At 38.2% G+C, this 15,627-nt stretch overlaps 1 protein-coding gene across 1 annotated transcript in view; it reads right to left on the reverse strand.

Annotated features, from left to right (window-relative positions):
• FRY (FRY microtubule binding protein) overlaps nucleotides 1-15,627 on the reverse strand; it is a 175,930-nt gene that overhangs the window by 135,490 nt on the left and 24,813 nt on the right. The window contains exon 2 of the mRNA XM_075139803.1: nucleotides 8,724-8,923. Within this exon, the coding sequence (XP_074995904.1) occupies nucleotides 8,724-8,923 (200 nt within the window). The remainder of the gene's footprint in view (nucleotides 1-8,723; nucleotides 8,924-15,627) is intronic.

A 15,627-nucleotide genomic window follows, 5' to 3' on the forward strand; every position in this document is an offset into this window, starting at 1 on the left:
GGAAGTAAAAAAATTCCATTTACTAAGGTATTTTAAGCCCAAATAAACTGATGGCTACCAGTGGACCAGTTCTGAACGAAATATTTTAAATACATGCTTTTGTAAAATCTGGAAAGTTGAAAACAGTACTGAGGATGACTTTACTGAAATTTGAGGTACACTCTAGCACAAGCAAGAAAGGAAATTTTATTGGCTGTTTATTTTCAGAGTTTTGTGTTAATAGGAATGCCTTTTAAAAATTGTGACTTAATGAACACATCAAAATCCTCTGTCTGAACACATGCAAGTTGTAAGGTCTGGGCTAGAATCATAACACTTTCCTTGGTTTTCCCTGATTTTAATTACTCCAGTACTACAGTGTACAGAAAAAAATGAATTTTACAACCTGTAAGTTTGATAAATTTAAAAAGAGCATCTAGAAACGAAGTGTGGATACTTAATCTTGACACCCTAATTCCATCATAGACCTGTGTTAGTAGACTGATTGATTCTGACTTAAAAACTTCCAATGTAAGAAGATAAAATTTTGTTAATTGGAACCTAATTTGCTGGGGCAGGGAAGGTATTAAGTTTTAGTGGCATCCGTACTTATGATGAAAATTCATGAAGGACCATGATGTACAGCTTTGGGAAGGACTGTAAAGTTAGTATAATGGATTAACTAAGACAGTGCTAATCGAATTTTAGGTACAGGATTGAGTTTACTAGTAGTCCCAAATCCAACTTCAGATTTACATGGGTTAAGTTCGACACTATCAATATTCCCAATTTCTATACCTGTAATCAATTATTACAGATTCAGTGATTTACACTCCTAAAAGAGTTATCGACTAAACTGGTATTTGACTGTAAATTTGCAGACTTTCAAGGAGGAAGCCAGAGTGCCCTTGCAGAGCTAACGACAGCCTTCAGGGTTCTTCTGCTACATGTACGACGGTCATAAAAGCCATGGCTTCCACCCGTACTACATGCCCAACTAAGGAAACAAGACCTTATTGGGTGGATTTCCAAATTGGGAAGGTAGCTATGTGAAGTATTTAAGTTCTTCTCATATTTGTCATGCCAGCAGATATGCAGGGTCAAATAAATATGGCATAATTCAAGTTGTCTGATGGGTAAACCGTACCATGCCCAGAAAAGAGCACATAAATTTTAACTTAAAAACATACAGCAATCCTGATGAAGCAGGACCTCACTGACTTCAAACATGAAGTCTAAAAGCATGCAAAGGACGAAGCTGTTGCGAAAATATGGAAAGATATCTCTTTAATTAATTGCTACTTATCTGGCAAGAATGCTAACAAAGTAGATACTTGATTTTCTTTCCATCCTTCATGATGACAGACCAGTGATAGGGCTGGCCTGAGATGACTGTAGTTATGACTTTCATTTTCTGGATAGTCGTAATAACCAATATCCTTAAATGACACAAAACTGTGATTAGAGGCATGTGGTAGGTTCTCTGATATATTTGCAAGCATCGGCCAACACGTGACAGCCTCGGTGACCTTGGATTCAATCTCTGCGTTCCAATGTTAAATCCTCTTAGCGATTTCAACCATCATATGCACCACTGACTATCCTCCAACTATATCCATGCAGTAGTGAGGCCCAGGGACAGTAAGCATCCTGGAGAGTTTTGCTGTCAGAATGAGATCTGAAGCCTCAAATAGCATTCTGCCCACACGCCCAGCTATGGAACCCCTGAGATCACTGAGAAAGCTCCTGTTGACATTGCCTGGTTCTGAAATGCATAAGTCTTTTAATGGACCTGTATCTAGCTGCAAATGCCTATGCCAATGGCTCTGCAAAAATGTGTCCTTTTCCATCCTGCTAAAGTGGCATGAACTTTTTCCCTCTCTCTCATACGGAAGCTGGAATCTGACCCAGGATGCATCCTGTCTCCATCCTCCTGCGCTCCCTGATTACTTCTGAAACCCTACATTTGTCTTCCTCTAAGTTTTTTTCCAACTGTCTTTCATACGCTTTCCCTCAACTCCTGTGTTTCAATTTTACGGTATGTCGCCCTGAACTACATAGAAGGTATCTCATCTGTAGCCACTGCTTCAACCACACAAACCTTTCTAGGTCTTTCAGGAAGATAACTGTCCTGAGGTTCAAGATGAGTCACCCTAGAAAGACTACTGCTCTATACTGTTCAGTGCTTGGCTTCATAGAATCATAGAATCATTAAGGTTGGAAAAGACCCTTAAGATCATCAAGTCCAACCGTCAACCCATCACCACCATGCCCACTAAACCATGTCCCTAAGCACCTCATCTACACGTCTTTTAAATACTCCCAGGGATGGTGACTCAACCACTTCCCTGGGCAGCCTGTTCCAAGGCCTGACCACTCTTTCAGTAAAGAAATTTCTCCTAATGTCCAATCTAAACCTCCCTTGGTGCAACTTGAGGCCATTTCCTCTCATCCTATCGCTGGTTACTTGGCAGAAGAGACCAAGACCCACCTCGCTACAACCTCCTTTCAGGTAGCTGTAGAGCGCGATGAGGTCTCCCCTCAGCCTCCTCTTCTCCAAACTAAACAACCCGAGGTCCCTCAGCTGCTCCTCATAAGACTTGTGCTCCAGGCCCTTCACCAGCTTCGCTGCCCTTCTCTGGACACGCTCCAGCACCTTAATGTCCTTCTTGTAGCGAGGGGCCCAAAACTGAACACAGTGTTCGAGGTGCGGCCTCACCAGTGCCGAGTACAGGGGCACGATCACCTCCCTGCTCCTGCTGGCCACACTATTTCTGATACAGGCCAGGATGACATTGGCCTTGGCCACCTGGGCACACTGCCGGCTCATGTTCAGCCGGCTGTCAACCAGCACCCCCAGGTCCTTTTCCTCTGGGCAGCTTTCCAGCCACTCTTCCCCAAGCCTGTAGCGTTGCTTCTGTTACAGATCTCAGCCTGAGATACGTACTGAGATAACTAGAGGGGGATATTATTTCTGAGGTGATGAGTGGAAGGGGAAGTGAAGGCTCTTTATGCCATTGGAGTTTTCTATGCTGTATTTGATGCTCTCCATCTCCATCTTTTCCTATATTTTTCTGCCTTCACATCCTTTGACTACATGAGGAGAGCTTGCTTATTTCACAGATGGTATCTTCCTGGCTTAGCTGCCTCTCTCTCTGCTGGGGGAAAGAACAAGCTGATCTGGCCCAGCTTGGGCTTCATTATCATTGGCAGAGCATGGTTTTGTGGACTGGACTATACTTGGAAAGCCAGTGAAGTTCCAACAAAAGTTGATTCATGACGGAGGAAAGAGTTACAGCTGAGACCAGTTCTGCTTAACTGATTTCTTGAAACAGAGAAGTTAGCTACTGGAAAAACTGAGTAAAAAGAAACGGAACCAAGGGGACAATCCACACAGAAATCAAACTTAGTCCTCAGATATGGCTGGGAGTTGACTAAAATACTGAGACCAATTGTGAGTCTAAAAAATTGACCCGGGATCCAGTCAATGACCTGCAGGAAAGAAACTCTGCTGAACTGACACTTGCTGTAGGAGATGGGCCTTCTCCTGAGGACAGAGATTGTCCTCGGTCCTCGAGACTATGCTACGACTGACAGACATAGATCTGCCCATTCAACAAGCCACTTAATGCATCCACTGTAACAGATCTGTAGGGCTCCATACAATAAAAGGATAGTATATTCAGGTCACATATCGAGTAGTTGAAGTAAGATGGTGTATAGATGCTTTCACTTTCTTATGAAGAGGTGAGAGGATAATCCTCAGCACAGTAAAGCGAGGCAGAATTTCATAAAGAAGCATCTTAAGTACTTCACAGACAATTATTGAACGAATAATGTCTTAAAGTCCTACATATTATTTGTCACAACTGGATCTAAAAGAACTAATCTACTAATAATTAGTTATACAATTTAAATACTAAATAAAGACTACAGTAGAAATAAAGAGTTATGATATGTTAGATACAGAGTTATGATATTATGAACTATGAGCTCCTTACGGTTGGGATGGACTGCCCACATGCTTTATAGAATTTTGACTACCACAAACACTAGTGGAATAAAAGAATTATATTAATCATGAGTGACATAATCCTTGAGTGACACAGAGGTGGATAGGGACAGATAACAATGGGAATCTGGCATGTTGGTAGCATTTATAGAGGAAGATCCTAAGGAGGATAATTTTTGTATGGGGAAAAAAACCCCAGCATTTTCAATATATACTTGCATAAAGTTATTCAAATAAAGTTGTTTTCTTTTCAATTTTTCTGGGCATACACATACTGGGTGGATAGTTAGAACAAAGCAAAGCAGTTTGCCTTTCCTCTTTTCCATGAAATTACTTGTTCCCTATAGTAACTCCTGTCTGTGCACTGTGAATAAACAGGAGTCCGAAGGCCCTGTGTATGCCAAACTATTCATGAGGACTTCAAATGTAAAAAGTGTGTAATGCTAATGTGTCTCATTATAGATGAGAACAAAGGAGTCATTTCTCATGTGATGCAGCTGGAATTTTAGTCCATGTAAAACAGAAAATTCTACATTACAGCTGTGTGATAAAACTGCTTGGCATTATTATAGCCTACATAAATCTTACTATTTATCACAGCCCAGTCCTCAAAAACCAAAAAACCTTCTACTTGCTTTTCTTCCACATCTGTCCTTAGCATATTTCTTCTGCAATGCCTACAGAAAGTGAAGCCTAATTAAAGCTAATCGGACAGCAGTGCCACCATGCATGTTGGTTGGTCAAGCTTTGCAAAAACAAACTTGCATTATTCTTGCCCTTTCAGAGTCTTCCTAACCACCTGCTTGGCTGTTATCACCAGCCCTGCTTTGAAATAGGTCTATATTTTAATGTCTTTGAGCTGCTAAGGAGATGGAAGTAATAAATACGCTAGTATCAACCACATCACTGCTTTCAGTCTTTTTCAAATGGTGAGATAAAACCTACCTAATGGAAGGAGAAAGTTATAGGCAGAATACATGAATATGCTTATAGTCCTAATCCTATAATGAGTAAATTCTGTTCTTGAGTTCAGTATTCAGAGAGATCCTGAATTTAGACAAGCTCAGCAAAAGAAGATGCTTGCAGGAGAAAAGCATAATGAAAGTTTACCAACAGCTAAATTAAACATTAACCACTGTCAATGCCTGTAGCTCACAATGTTTTATCAATGTCTACAGCTGTGTGTAAGTATTGCTGAAAGCCATATTTAAAGATTAGCCTGATCAGTATGCACAGGATGAATTATTACCCTAAGTGATAATCAACGGTCCTAAAAAGGAAACTATTTTCTGGGTTTTTTCCTTACAGTGTTAAGATACATAAACACATTTTATCATTTGAACTAGCAAAAATGTTTCCCTGGCTTCCTCATTCTAGCTTCATTTTAAGGTCACCACTGCTTGAAAAAAAATCAGCAGCAATAAAGTAACAAATTGTGTTTATAAGTGAAGCAATGCAATGATGATTTACAGTATAAACCAATAAAAATGTAAATATGAATGCAATCAGCTGTGACAAAAGGCCTGCAGGAGAAATTCTTAATATTCATTATAAAGGAGAACAATTATTTACAGAAAAAAATCAGGAAATTATTAAAGGTTATCAAGAAGAAATTATTTACATTTCGTTTATGTGAATTTAATTTTATAAATTGGAAAATCCCTTTTAATTAATTCTGCTGTCAAATAACTTTAATTTGGATTAATACAATCTGGGTACAGTAGTTTAATCATTAAAAATTAGCCACATAATTGTTAAGTTAAGTTAATGTAATTATTGAAATGTTGGTTATATTTCAGAGACCCTAAAAGGGTGAAAAAATTTACCTAAAATTCCAAATAAAATATTCTCCAGACAGAGTAAAAAAAAATCGCATCTGGAAACAAAAGGTTTCCATTCTAACTTGTTAAAGACTTAGCAGTTGATAGTCGACATTAGATTCATGCCTAGAAAACATATTAACTGGGGAGTGCGTTTTTTATGGTGATCACTGCCACATCAAGTACCCAAAATGTCAAATCATACTCGGTTGACAGCCAAGGCAGCAGGAGGAGTAGGTGACATTGCCCTCTGCTTTCTCTGCTGCTGGAATCTGGTTATCCCAGCCAAGATTTCATGGGGCTGCAGGAGGCAGTGGGTGGCGCGCCCTTCACTGCTGCCCTAGCAAATAGCAAAAGTTTTTTGTGCCTTGCTAGCATCTGCAACTCATGGTGGGACACAAACCTGGTTTTCCACCATAGTTGTCAGAACATTGTAATTTAGTTGGGCTCTGTGTCCATCACAAAAGAAAGAGATGGATATATCAAACAGGCATATGGAACCCAAGAAACTGAGAGAAAAATTCATAAAAACAACAGTAATGATAATCAGATAGGATAAGCAGGCAAAATGTGTGTATGAAAAGAAATATCCAGGTAAAAAATACATTAGTAAGTCTTTAATTTAATCCCATATAAACTTCAGAGCTTGAATGTAAGCTAGACTCTGTGATAACAGAGAGGAAAAAGCAATCATATTATAAACAGATCATTTTAGCTTCTCTAAAAGATATCTTAAGTATTCATCACTCATTATAAAATTAAACTGCCATATCTTGTAATGACTTCGAGAATTCAAACTAGAAACATCTCAGTGTTAGAGCACTTTGCAAGTTTGATTTTCTTTGAAGTATGTTTGAGTTTAATTAGAACAGAACCTTCAAAGAGCTCACCATTTGACTATCTATTGTGAAAAAAGGCCAAAGGGTGGTTCCGTACCACAAATTTATCATCTTTGTCTCGCAGATCCCTAGGACTTCCTGGTCACAATTCTAGTCAGTAGCGTAGAAATGTGGAAACAAAGCGGCTAAACATCTAACAGCTACCCCACAAAAAGGGTGGGCTTAAATTCTTAGCCATTATTCCAGAATAACTTTTGCCATTTTCCCTTGTCACTTCTTTCCTTACAACCCAATTATTTCAAGATCATTTTGACTGAATGTCTACAAAAACCTGCTTACACATTTGTCACAGTCACCCTCAAATAGCAGCATGCCATGACTTATAAGTCCTATTAGTATTAATAAGATGTGAGTATGTCATTGAATTATTGTTAGTGTCTCACAGTTAGACCCTTGTAAGAAATACGTTCTGAAAATGTTGACAAGAAGAAGGTGACATTCCAGTCTCTTGTCATATTTTTACATTCTACGTTGAATTTACCAAATAAAATTTCACTGAACAACCTCTGGAATAAGATAAGATCAACATTCAGTTATTCATAGTTTCACAAAGTGACAAAAATAATGTATCAACACACAGCAACTCAAAATCACCTTAACAGAAGGTGAAATGGGAATAAATCAGGGTCACTAGTTCCTATCTATGTCTGAAATATTACACAAAAATGCAGAGGTTAGTGTTTAAGAGTAACAGAGGTGCCGCAAGGAAATTATTTCTCAGTCCTGGTCTTTTTGTCGTTTCCCTGATCTTGTCAAGTAATTTTACAACACATTTGTCTTAAAATTTTAAAGACATTCTCTGTGCGTCACATGAAGACTGGATGGTAATAAATAGCTGCTGGCATTTTTTTCTTTAAAGGACCTACACTATGACTGTCAGTTTATTCTACTTTTTGCGATTTGAAGGGGACTCATGAAAGAAGAAGAAACTGGATCTTTGTCAAAATATTCCTTCCTGTTAGCTTTTTTTTGTGTTATTTCCAAATTATGTAAGATATTTCTGTCATCTTGCATCTACCTAATGTTTCAGAGGAAAGTCTGGAAAAACTTTCCCAGCATAAAATGCTTCTGAATCTAAATCAAGACAGAAAGCTAAACAGATGCCATCAGAATCAAGACAATCTTAATTTTACTGTTCAGAATATCCAAACCTGAAAATGGGGAACTGAACTAAGTATTCTATACTGTGCTTTATAACAAAAATGTTATAACATTTTATAAAAATTCCCTTACAGCTCAGAAATACAGGTTCCTGGTTATTTTTGTTTTTTTATTTTTACCTTGTCAGAACCAAAATATAGGTTACAGAACTATTCTTCCCTAACCAAAATAACAAGAAGGTATATAAAATGTAGTCTCAATTTAAAATAGCAGACTCCCAAAAGTTCAGTTACATAAGACAATTTGCAACAGACATACTTGTATGTTAAATTTGCCTAAAATATAAATAACGATGGCTCTCTCACTGACTGTGCAAGACCTTATAATGTAGCTCCGTTTTCAAATGCTGCATGCTTTTTCATCTCTGGAAAATAGGTGCTATAGCACTTTCTTAGATTGTGAAACCTACTACTGTCAGAACTAAAATAAGAACCAGCAGCGCTATTTATTTTCATGTTTTAGCTGAAAACTGGTAATGCTCAGAACTACTGTTTTTATCATATTTCAGCATTTTCTAATCCATTTTGACTCAAGTGACCACTCTCCCAGCTGTGAAATCTATGCTGACTGACACCCCTTCTGCTTCTCAAGCACATTAACACATGTCCATATTGCAAACAGAAATAAAATATTCATTCCTTTTCATGATACCCCTTTGGCATATCTTGCATATCTCTCTCCTCTACTACAACCTTCTAACTGCCATGGTAGCATATCTTACAGTTTGGGAAACACTATCAAACTCCAACACAGATTACAAGCAAAATACTCCGCATTGCATGGTAAGAAAGCCTGATTTAAAAATAAATTCAACGTAAAATACATATATACTTAGAGTTTCTTTCTACTCACAAGAGGTTCTGCCATGATGATGCGAATCTTGCGTTCAGCCTGAGTAGTAAAGTTAACAAACAAGCTCTTCAGGACATATTCGCCTGGTTTACTGTCTGGGTCAATGTTGATAGGCAACATGGCTGGAGGTCCTTTTTCTCTCTGTGTACCAGAAACAGGTGGGACGGGTGGCTTGATATATCCGTTACCAACTGGAGAAGCTGAAATGTAGAAAAGACACATTTACTTGTGGGTAATTCAACATGTCTTAACTTTTCCAGTGGCTCATTATACTGTCAAAGCAAAACTGGAGACTAGTTGATAATCAAAGAAAGACATAATACATAAATACAATTTCCATGGTGTAATTATAGGTAAAATTTACATAACCTAGACTGGAAGAAGAAAACAACGATGAAATCTTACCTATTAAAACTGAGTAGTATTTACTATGCAGTGCACACTCAATTCTCTTTTTTTCACATGGTAAGACTTGCTGACACCTAACTGTTTGAATAACATCCTCATTTCTTATTCCTTATCTTGTAGGCCAGATCTGTCACTCAGTTGTCAAATAACAAGTTTATTCTTTATTGCTATTCAAACTGACCTATCTTTGCAAAAATCATGAGTCTGATCTAAGGTGAGTTGTAAAGGGACTGATTTTCCTCTCATTTATACTGAGGTCAGTCAAGAATGACTCCTTTAAAAACAATGACATTTCACCAGTATAAATCTTATATGAAGAGACAGACACAAAATGTTTTCCATGGTCAAAAACTGTTCATTATGTATTAGTTTTTCTGAAGGTACCAAACCCCACAGTCCCATTTGGCACTTGTGAGATCACATCTGGAGTACTGTGTCCAGTTTTGGGCTCCCCCATACAAGAATGACATTGCTATTCTGGAGCAAGGCCAAGGGAGGACCATGAAGACGGTCGGGGGCTTACGTGCTTGCTACATGAGTACAGGCTGAGTGCTGGACTGCTTCAACCTTAAGAAGAGAAGGCTAAGGGGAGATCTTATTGCAGTCTTGAGCTACCTAATGGGGTGTAGCAACGATGGAGCGACACTCTTCTTTGAGCACAGTGACAGGATGAGAGGCAACAGACGCTAGTTGGAATGCGGGAAATTCCAGTTAGATATATGGAAAAATTTCCACTGTGAGGGGGCAATCAAACACTGGTACAGGTTGTCCACAGATATAGAAGAAATTCCATTCTTGGAGATACTCGAAACTTGATTGGACAGGGCCCTGAGGAAGCTTCTCTGGTTGGTGAGCAGAGGTTGGACTAATCATCCTGCAGAGATCCCTTCCAACCTAAATTATCCCATGATTCTGTGAACTCCCCATAATCAATATCGAGGTAGTATGTACTAGGCTTAGCTCTACTTACTGTTTTTCTGGGAAACTGAAGAAAAAATAAATTGAAGTACTATGAAACAAAACTTCATTCATTCAAATACTAGCATTCTATGCATAAAATTCCCAAAACAAAATCCTCGGCTTAGCTCTTATTGGCAATAAAAGTCATGTCTGGTCTTCAGGCAGGTACTGGTTGCACCCTCTGTTAGCTTTGCCAGAGACTTTAAAAGCAGCAAATTAAGTAACACTGGGAAGACCAGCCATTAGCCACTCTGAATGCAATGTAAGTGTCGTAACACCTGAGAGCACTGGCGGTGATTGGGACAGAGGTGCTTTAATGCAGTACAAACTGTGGAAAATACTGTGAACTGATATCATTATAGCATTTCCGCATAGCATTGCATTCCAGAGTGTTACATTGTATGTTGCATCCGAGTCGCAAAGAAAGAAAGAAGAATGAACTACAATGATGGATGCTGCACAGCTAATGCCTTTAGCCTTTCCTTTTGAGGAACAGAATTGCAACAACTACTGAAAGTAACTGTCAACTATTAATTACATGAGATTGTTTTGAGAATAAATGAGATTTTAGATCTTTCCTGAATACTTCAACACTTCATTGCTGTAAAAAAACTGAAAAAACTAAATCCCAAAGACTACATTATAGTTTGAGAGTATTCATGATGTGGCAGAATCAGACCCCAAATTCATGCATTGGAAAATAAAAAAGATGCATTGGAGAAGAGAGAACATATTTTCCTTTAGAAAAATCAAAGTTTAGACATCCACTGTATGACTATAATGCAAGATAGAAATGCTTTTGTTCATGTAGCTATTATTCTGCAAGTGTAACACATCCATACTTTACTTTGAAAATAACTCTCCTGATTGATAAGGGATGCCATCACTCTTAAGCACCGCAGCACCACTTCTTCCACTCTGATAGATGCTTCTTGCTAGATTTGTTTCCTACAAAGTTTCACTTGATTTTTGAGGGCAAAAGCATAATCACAGAGTTTTGTTGGCATTATGTCTTTGCATAAAACCAAGTGTATTGAGCAGTTTTACATTTATATTATACAAACCTGTTTCTAAAAATACACTGTTGTTCTGAATAATAATCTACTTCAAAGTAATGAAAAAAGAGCCGCCAGAAAAGAGTGTAAGTGCTACTGGTCTCCTGTCATCACCTAGGCTCTCCTAGAGTTTAAGCATGAAGACAGTGGGATGCAAAGGATCAGACGCAAATTTATATGGACTATCGAATATACTAGGTAATGGAAATTTCTCCACAAATAGCTTTAGGAAGGAGTCAGACAATATTTTTACAGTCACTAATACATTTGCCAAATGCGTGGTTTTGACTGGCTCACAACTTCCCATGAAATCAGTTTGATCGCCAAGTGCTCAGTCAGGAAAAATGTTTTTTTGTGCGCAGTGAATCCAATTTTCTTAAGGATTTGTGTCCTTTGTGCAGTAAAAGCCCTGCCCTCCCCCCTGTCATCACCCCAAGCTCCCCCCGCCGCTCCCGAGCTCCCTCCCCAGCGCTGCGCCCGGGGCTGGGCAGGCAGGCTGCCCGCCAGCCCGCCTCTGCCAAGCTAAACACACCCGGGCTGGGCCGCCGCCTCGCTCCGGCCAGCGCAACCATCCCAGGCTCCCTCTGGAAGGAATCCACAGGAATCTAATCAAATGCAAACTTGCCTTCTGTTCCTCAGGCAATTTTGGTTTAAATTGGCTACTAAGTTCAGAATTTACTACCAAGGGACATGCAGGCGGGATGGAAGGCAGGCAGTGTGTGAGATCATGCACGCCTCACATCCTTACGAAATTAAGTTTAAGAAAACATCACTCTACCTGGGAGCTGCCACCCTTATCTTCAATCACTGTGGCATTCAGCCAGGATTTTGAGATGGGAATTTAAATCCACATAGTCATTGTTAGTAGGAGGCCTTTTAACAATGATGCTGTTAGGTTTGTGACACAGGCTGATCTAATTTTTTTTTCCAGACATCTAACTGAAAAATCAATTATTTGCACACTGTAATAGAGAAACGCAATTATTTGTGAGATTTGTCAGTGCACCAAAAATTTTTATTCTAGCTCTTCTCTGAAATACAGGGCTGTACAGCCTTTCCCCCAAAGGAAAGTAAAAGGATATCCTGGGGGTTAACACCTATCATTGCTACAGCAATTACAGCAGTTATAGAAATGACTGACATATGACACTGATTTATTCAAATTTTTAAAAGATGATTTTGTAGCTGCTAACTCCATATGAGCATCTTCAGTGTGGAAGTTAACACTGCCAACAGTATGAGGGTTCTGAGTTGATCATGAACTATTATATACAGGTTTGGCTTTCTAATGCATCTTTTCAGTTCCATTATCTCAAGCATTTGCATATGCTTGATATTTGCATTGTAAAAATCTGGCCCAGTGACTAGACTATCACTGACATTTATACCGATGACGTATGAGCTTTAACAGGATATAGTTCTTTTTCCTAGACTGAAAGCCCTACAAGCTCATAAAAAAAAAGTTGCCACTGAGACATAAAAGTAGAAATCACAGGCTCAAAACTTAAGAAACAGCTGCATTAAAGTCATCCATGATTGGTCCCTTTATGTTGACACATTATAATGTGGGCCTTAAAAATAGCGATAAAAGAGATGTGTCCATTTTTGCCATCTCTACCAGTGAAACACTGGCCCATTAAATAAAAGGCATAATTTTTACCTGAGAAATCCCCACATACAGTTTGTATGGGTTTATGCAGAAGGTATCTGGTGGGGGTGGGATGGGAGGAAGGGGTTATACTCAATTCTAAATATTGATTTCATTGACAAATTAAGTTTTTACTATCTGATTTCAAAATAATAACATTCTACAAAGAGAAGTACGAGAATGGACCACTTGAAACATTTAGTTTGAATTTCGTAACATACTGTAGGGTACTGGTCACCACCCAAGTACTGCATTAAACTAAGCCCTTCACCTAGAGAAAAGTAGCTCATTCCCAAGGAGAATGAATGGTGATGCACATGCAGAAGACCACGGTAACCCTGATGCCCGAGGGCCCTGCAATAGCAGGGAATCTGTAGGTCAATTTTAGAAAGTGTACATATTTAAAGCTCCTATCCTAGGAAAATCTGTAAAAAAGATTAACTATGCTTGATCAACTATCAGATGTCTGTACCATTTTGGGGTGAAATTCTGCCTGAGGGCTACTTCTCTCAAACAACCCATTTTCTTGTTTCCAAGATATGTTCCCTGTTTTTCTACTGTATCTGCAATAAGCTGTATTTCAAATGATACTCTTTTCCTACAGAATATTTCATTTAGTTCAGGCTATAACCATAAGATTTTCTCAATGTTACGTATTTTTAGAAAGTTAAAAACAAGGAGTAAATATGGAAGTAGCAATGCAATATCACATATGGTTGTCACCACTACCATATACTATTGCCACAGGAAGGATTACTAAATGAAGATCACTGCTAATTTTTTTCCTGTATTGATCATTTCCCTGATCAGAGAAATTGTTGTAAAAAAAACCACAGTAGTTTTAACACACACACACACACACAGAGTCACTAAGCTGATAATGGGGATTAAATTATCATAAGAGGGTCTCTGCGATGATTTATACTACAGGTATTTTTCTTAAGGCTCTGAGAAGAAGCAAAACAACAGAACGATCATAATGCACAAGCCAAGAGTCTGTGCTACGCTGGATACAACTTCAGCCAAACACAGTTACTGAATTTTCAGTATCTTTAAGCAGAAGAAACAGAGATTGCATTTTTTTAGTTAGCTGTGTCAAATATACTCTTTAGCAACAATGAACAAACTAATAACACAAACCAAAACATGTATTTGCAGTATTTTCATACGTACCGAGCCCCTTTATAAAGCCGATCGCACTGGATTTTCTCCAACAAGCTACTGTAATATCCATGAGCCTGTGAATACCTGAAATGTTCCACTCCTTCAGTTAGAAAAGTTAGAATCCTTTTCTAACTAAAATCGAAAAGGAAATTAGTTGTTTCATAATCCTGTTTCATACTTCACTATAAATTTTTCAGCATTGAGGCAGACATTTCTTTTAGTTTTTTCGTTTTGTTTTTTAATAGACAAGTGCTGAAGACCTACAATGTGTGAGCTAGAGCAGGCCTCCGGATCAGATCAGCCTTTCCATAACCAAAGGGGTAATTTTTAGCTTCAGCATATGATGATGACCACTCACCGAGTGGCTGCATGTCTATATTTATCCGCAAGTACATACTATGCTGACAGATTAGCGAAACTACTTCAGGCACTCCAAGAACATGAGACAGGATAATGGAGTTCGACATAAACAAACCATGCATATCAAACACATGTATTATCATACAATCCAAGCTGAAAGCAATTAGTACAGAAATGCAAAGCACAGAGGCAACACAGGATGGGTTTTGTTTTGTAACTATGGTCTTTTGGCCAAAAGTACACACAGTTTAAATTCCTTGCGATAAAACCAGTATCTCTTCTTTTCCCATGCCAAGAGTCAGTGAGAAACCACATATCCTTAAGGATAATTATACATCTGCTGAAATAACTCTTAAGAAAATTTGCTTTGTTTTAAAACTGCAATTATAATATTAAAAAGAAAACACATTATTAAATAAAGCATGAAGAATTTCAGTTACAAGGACATGGTACATGTGCCAAGGTTACCAAAAGGTGACTTTTTCACCCTTTGAAGGAGAACATTTCCAATTAGTTTGAGCTTGATAGACAAAGAAAATAAAATTTAAGGGAACCTTTTGCTGAAAGAAACAATCTAAAGTCTAGCAGATCCATTTTTATCTTGGTGAAAGAAACCGTAAGATTCCCAAGGAAAATGTTATTCCAGCATATTAGTAAGATGCGGTAGTAGCACTATTTTAACATAAGCATTATTTTCATAATTCATTTGCATGTTTCAACAAAAGATAACCATAAAGGCATTAAGTTAACCAATAAAACATAATATTAATGACTTGCAATATATATGATACAAAATAAATTTATTTAAAGTACAGGACTTTATGATGAGCAACTGATGCTACTAATGTCTGATCTTCTTGTGTTTCTGATCCTCTCTTAGGAGGATTTACACTCAAAAATGAAAGACAAGCAAGAATTGAGTGCACATCTGAGTCCCACATCCAGGCTATTTGGAAAGTAAAAGTGTAAGTTATGGTGGTACCGGTATTGGCCTTACTCTTCACAGGGCATCAATTTCATGCAATATGAATATCGGCCTATGTGTTTTCTTTACTGCTTATTTTCCATTTCTTATTAAAAGAGGTGATAAACCAGGGAGTAAATATACCCTTTTCAAGATACTCCTCCCCTCTTCTCAACTGCATGCTTACCTAAATATAATTTAAACTAATGATTAAAATAAACATAAGAAAACCTGATTGTATGGCCCGTAGTGATTTCTAAGGTCCGTATAAAAGCTGCTGCCTGAATCTCCATAAGCAATAGCATTGCAGACATAGCTTTCCTTCTCTAGTGCTGGAAACCATTT

The sequence above is a fragment of the Calonectris borealis genome, chromosome 1, assembly GCF_964195595.1.
Source record: "Calonectris borealis chromosome 1, bCalBor7.hap1.2, whole genome shotgun sequence".
Lineage (NCBI taxonomy): Eukaryota > Metazoa > Chordata > Aves > Procellariiformes > Procellariidae > Calonectris > Calonectris borealis.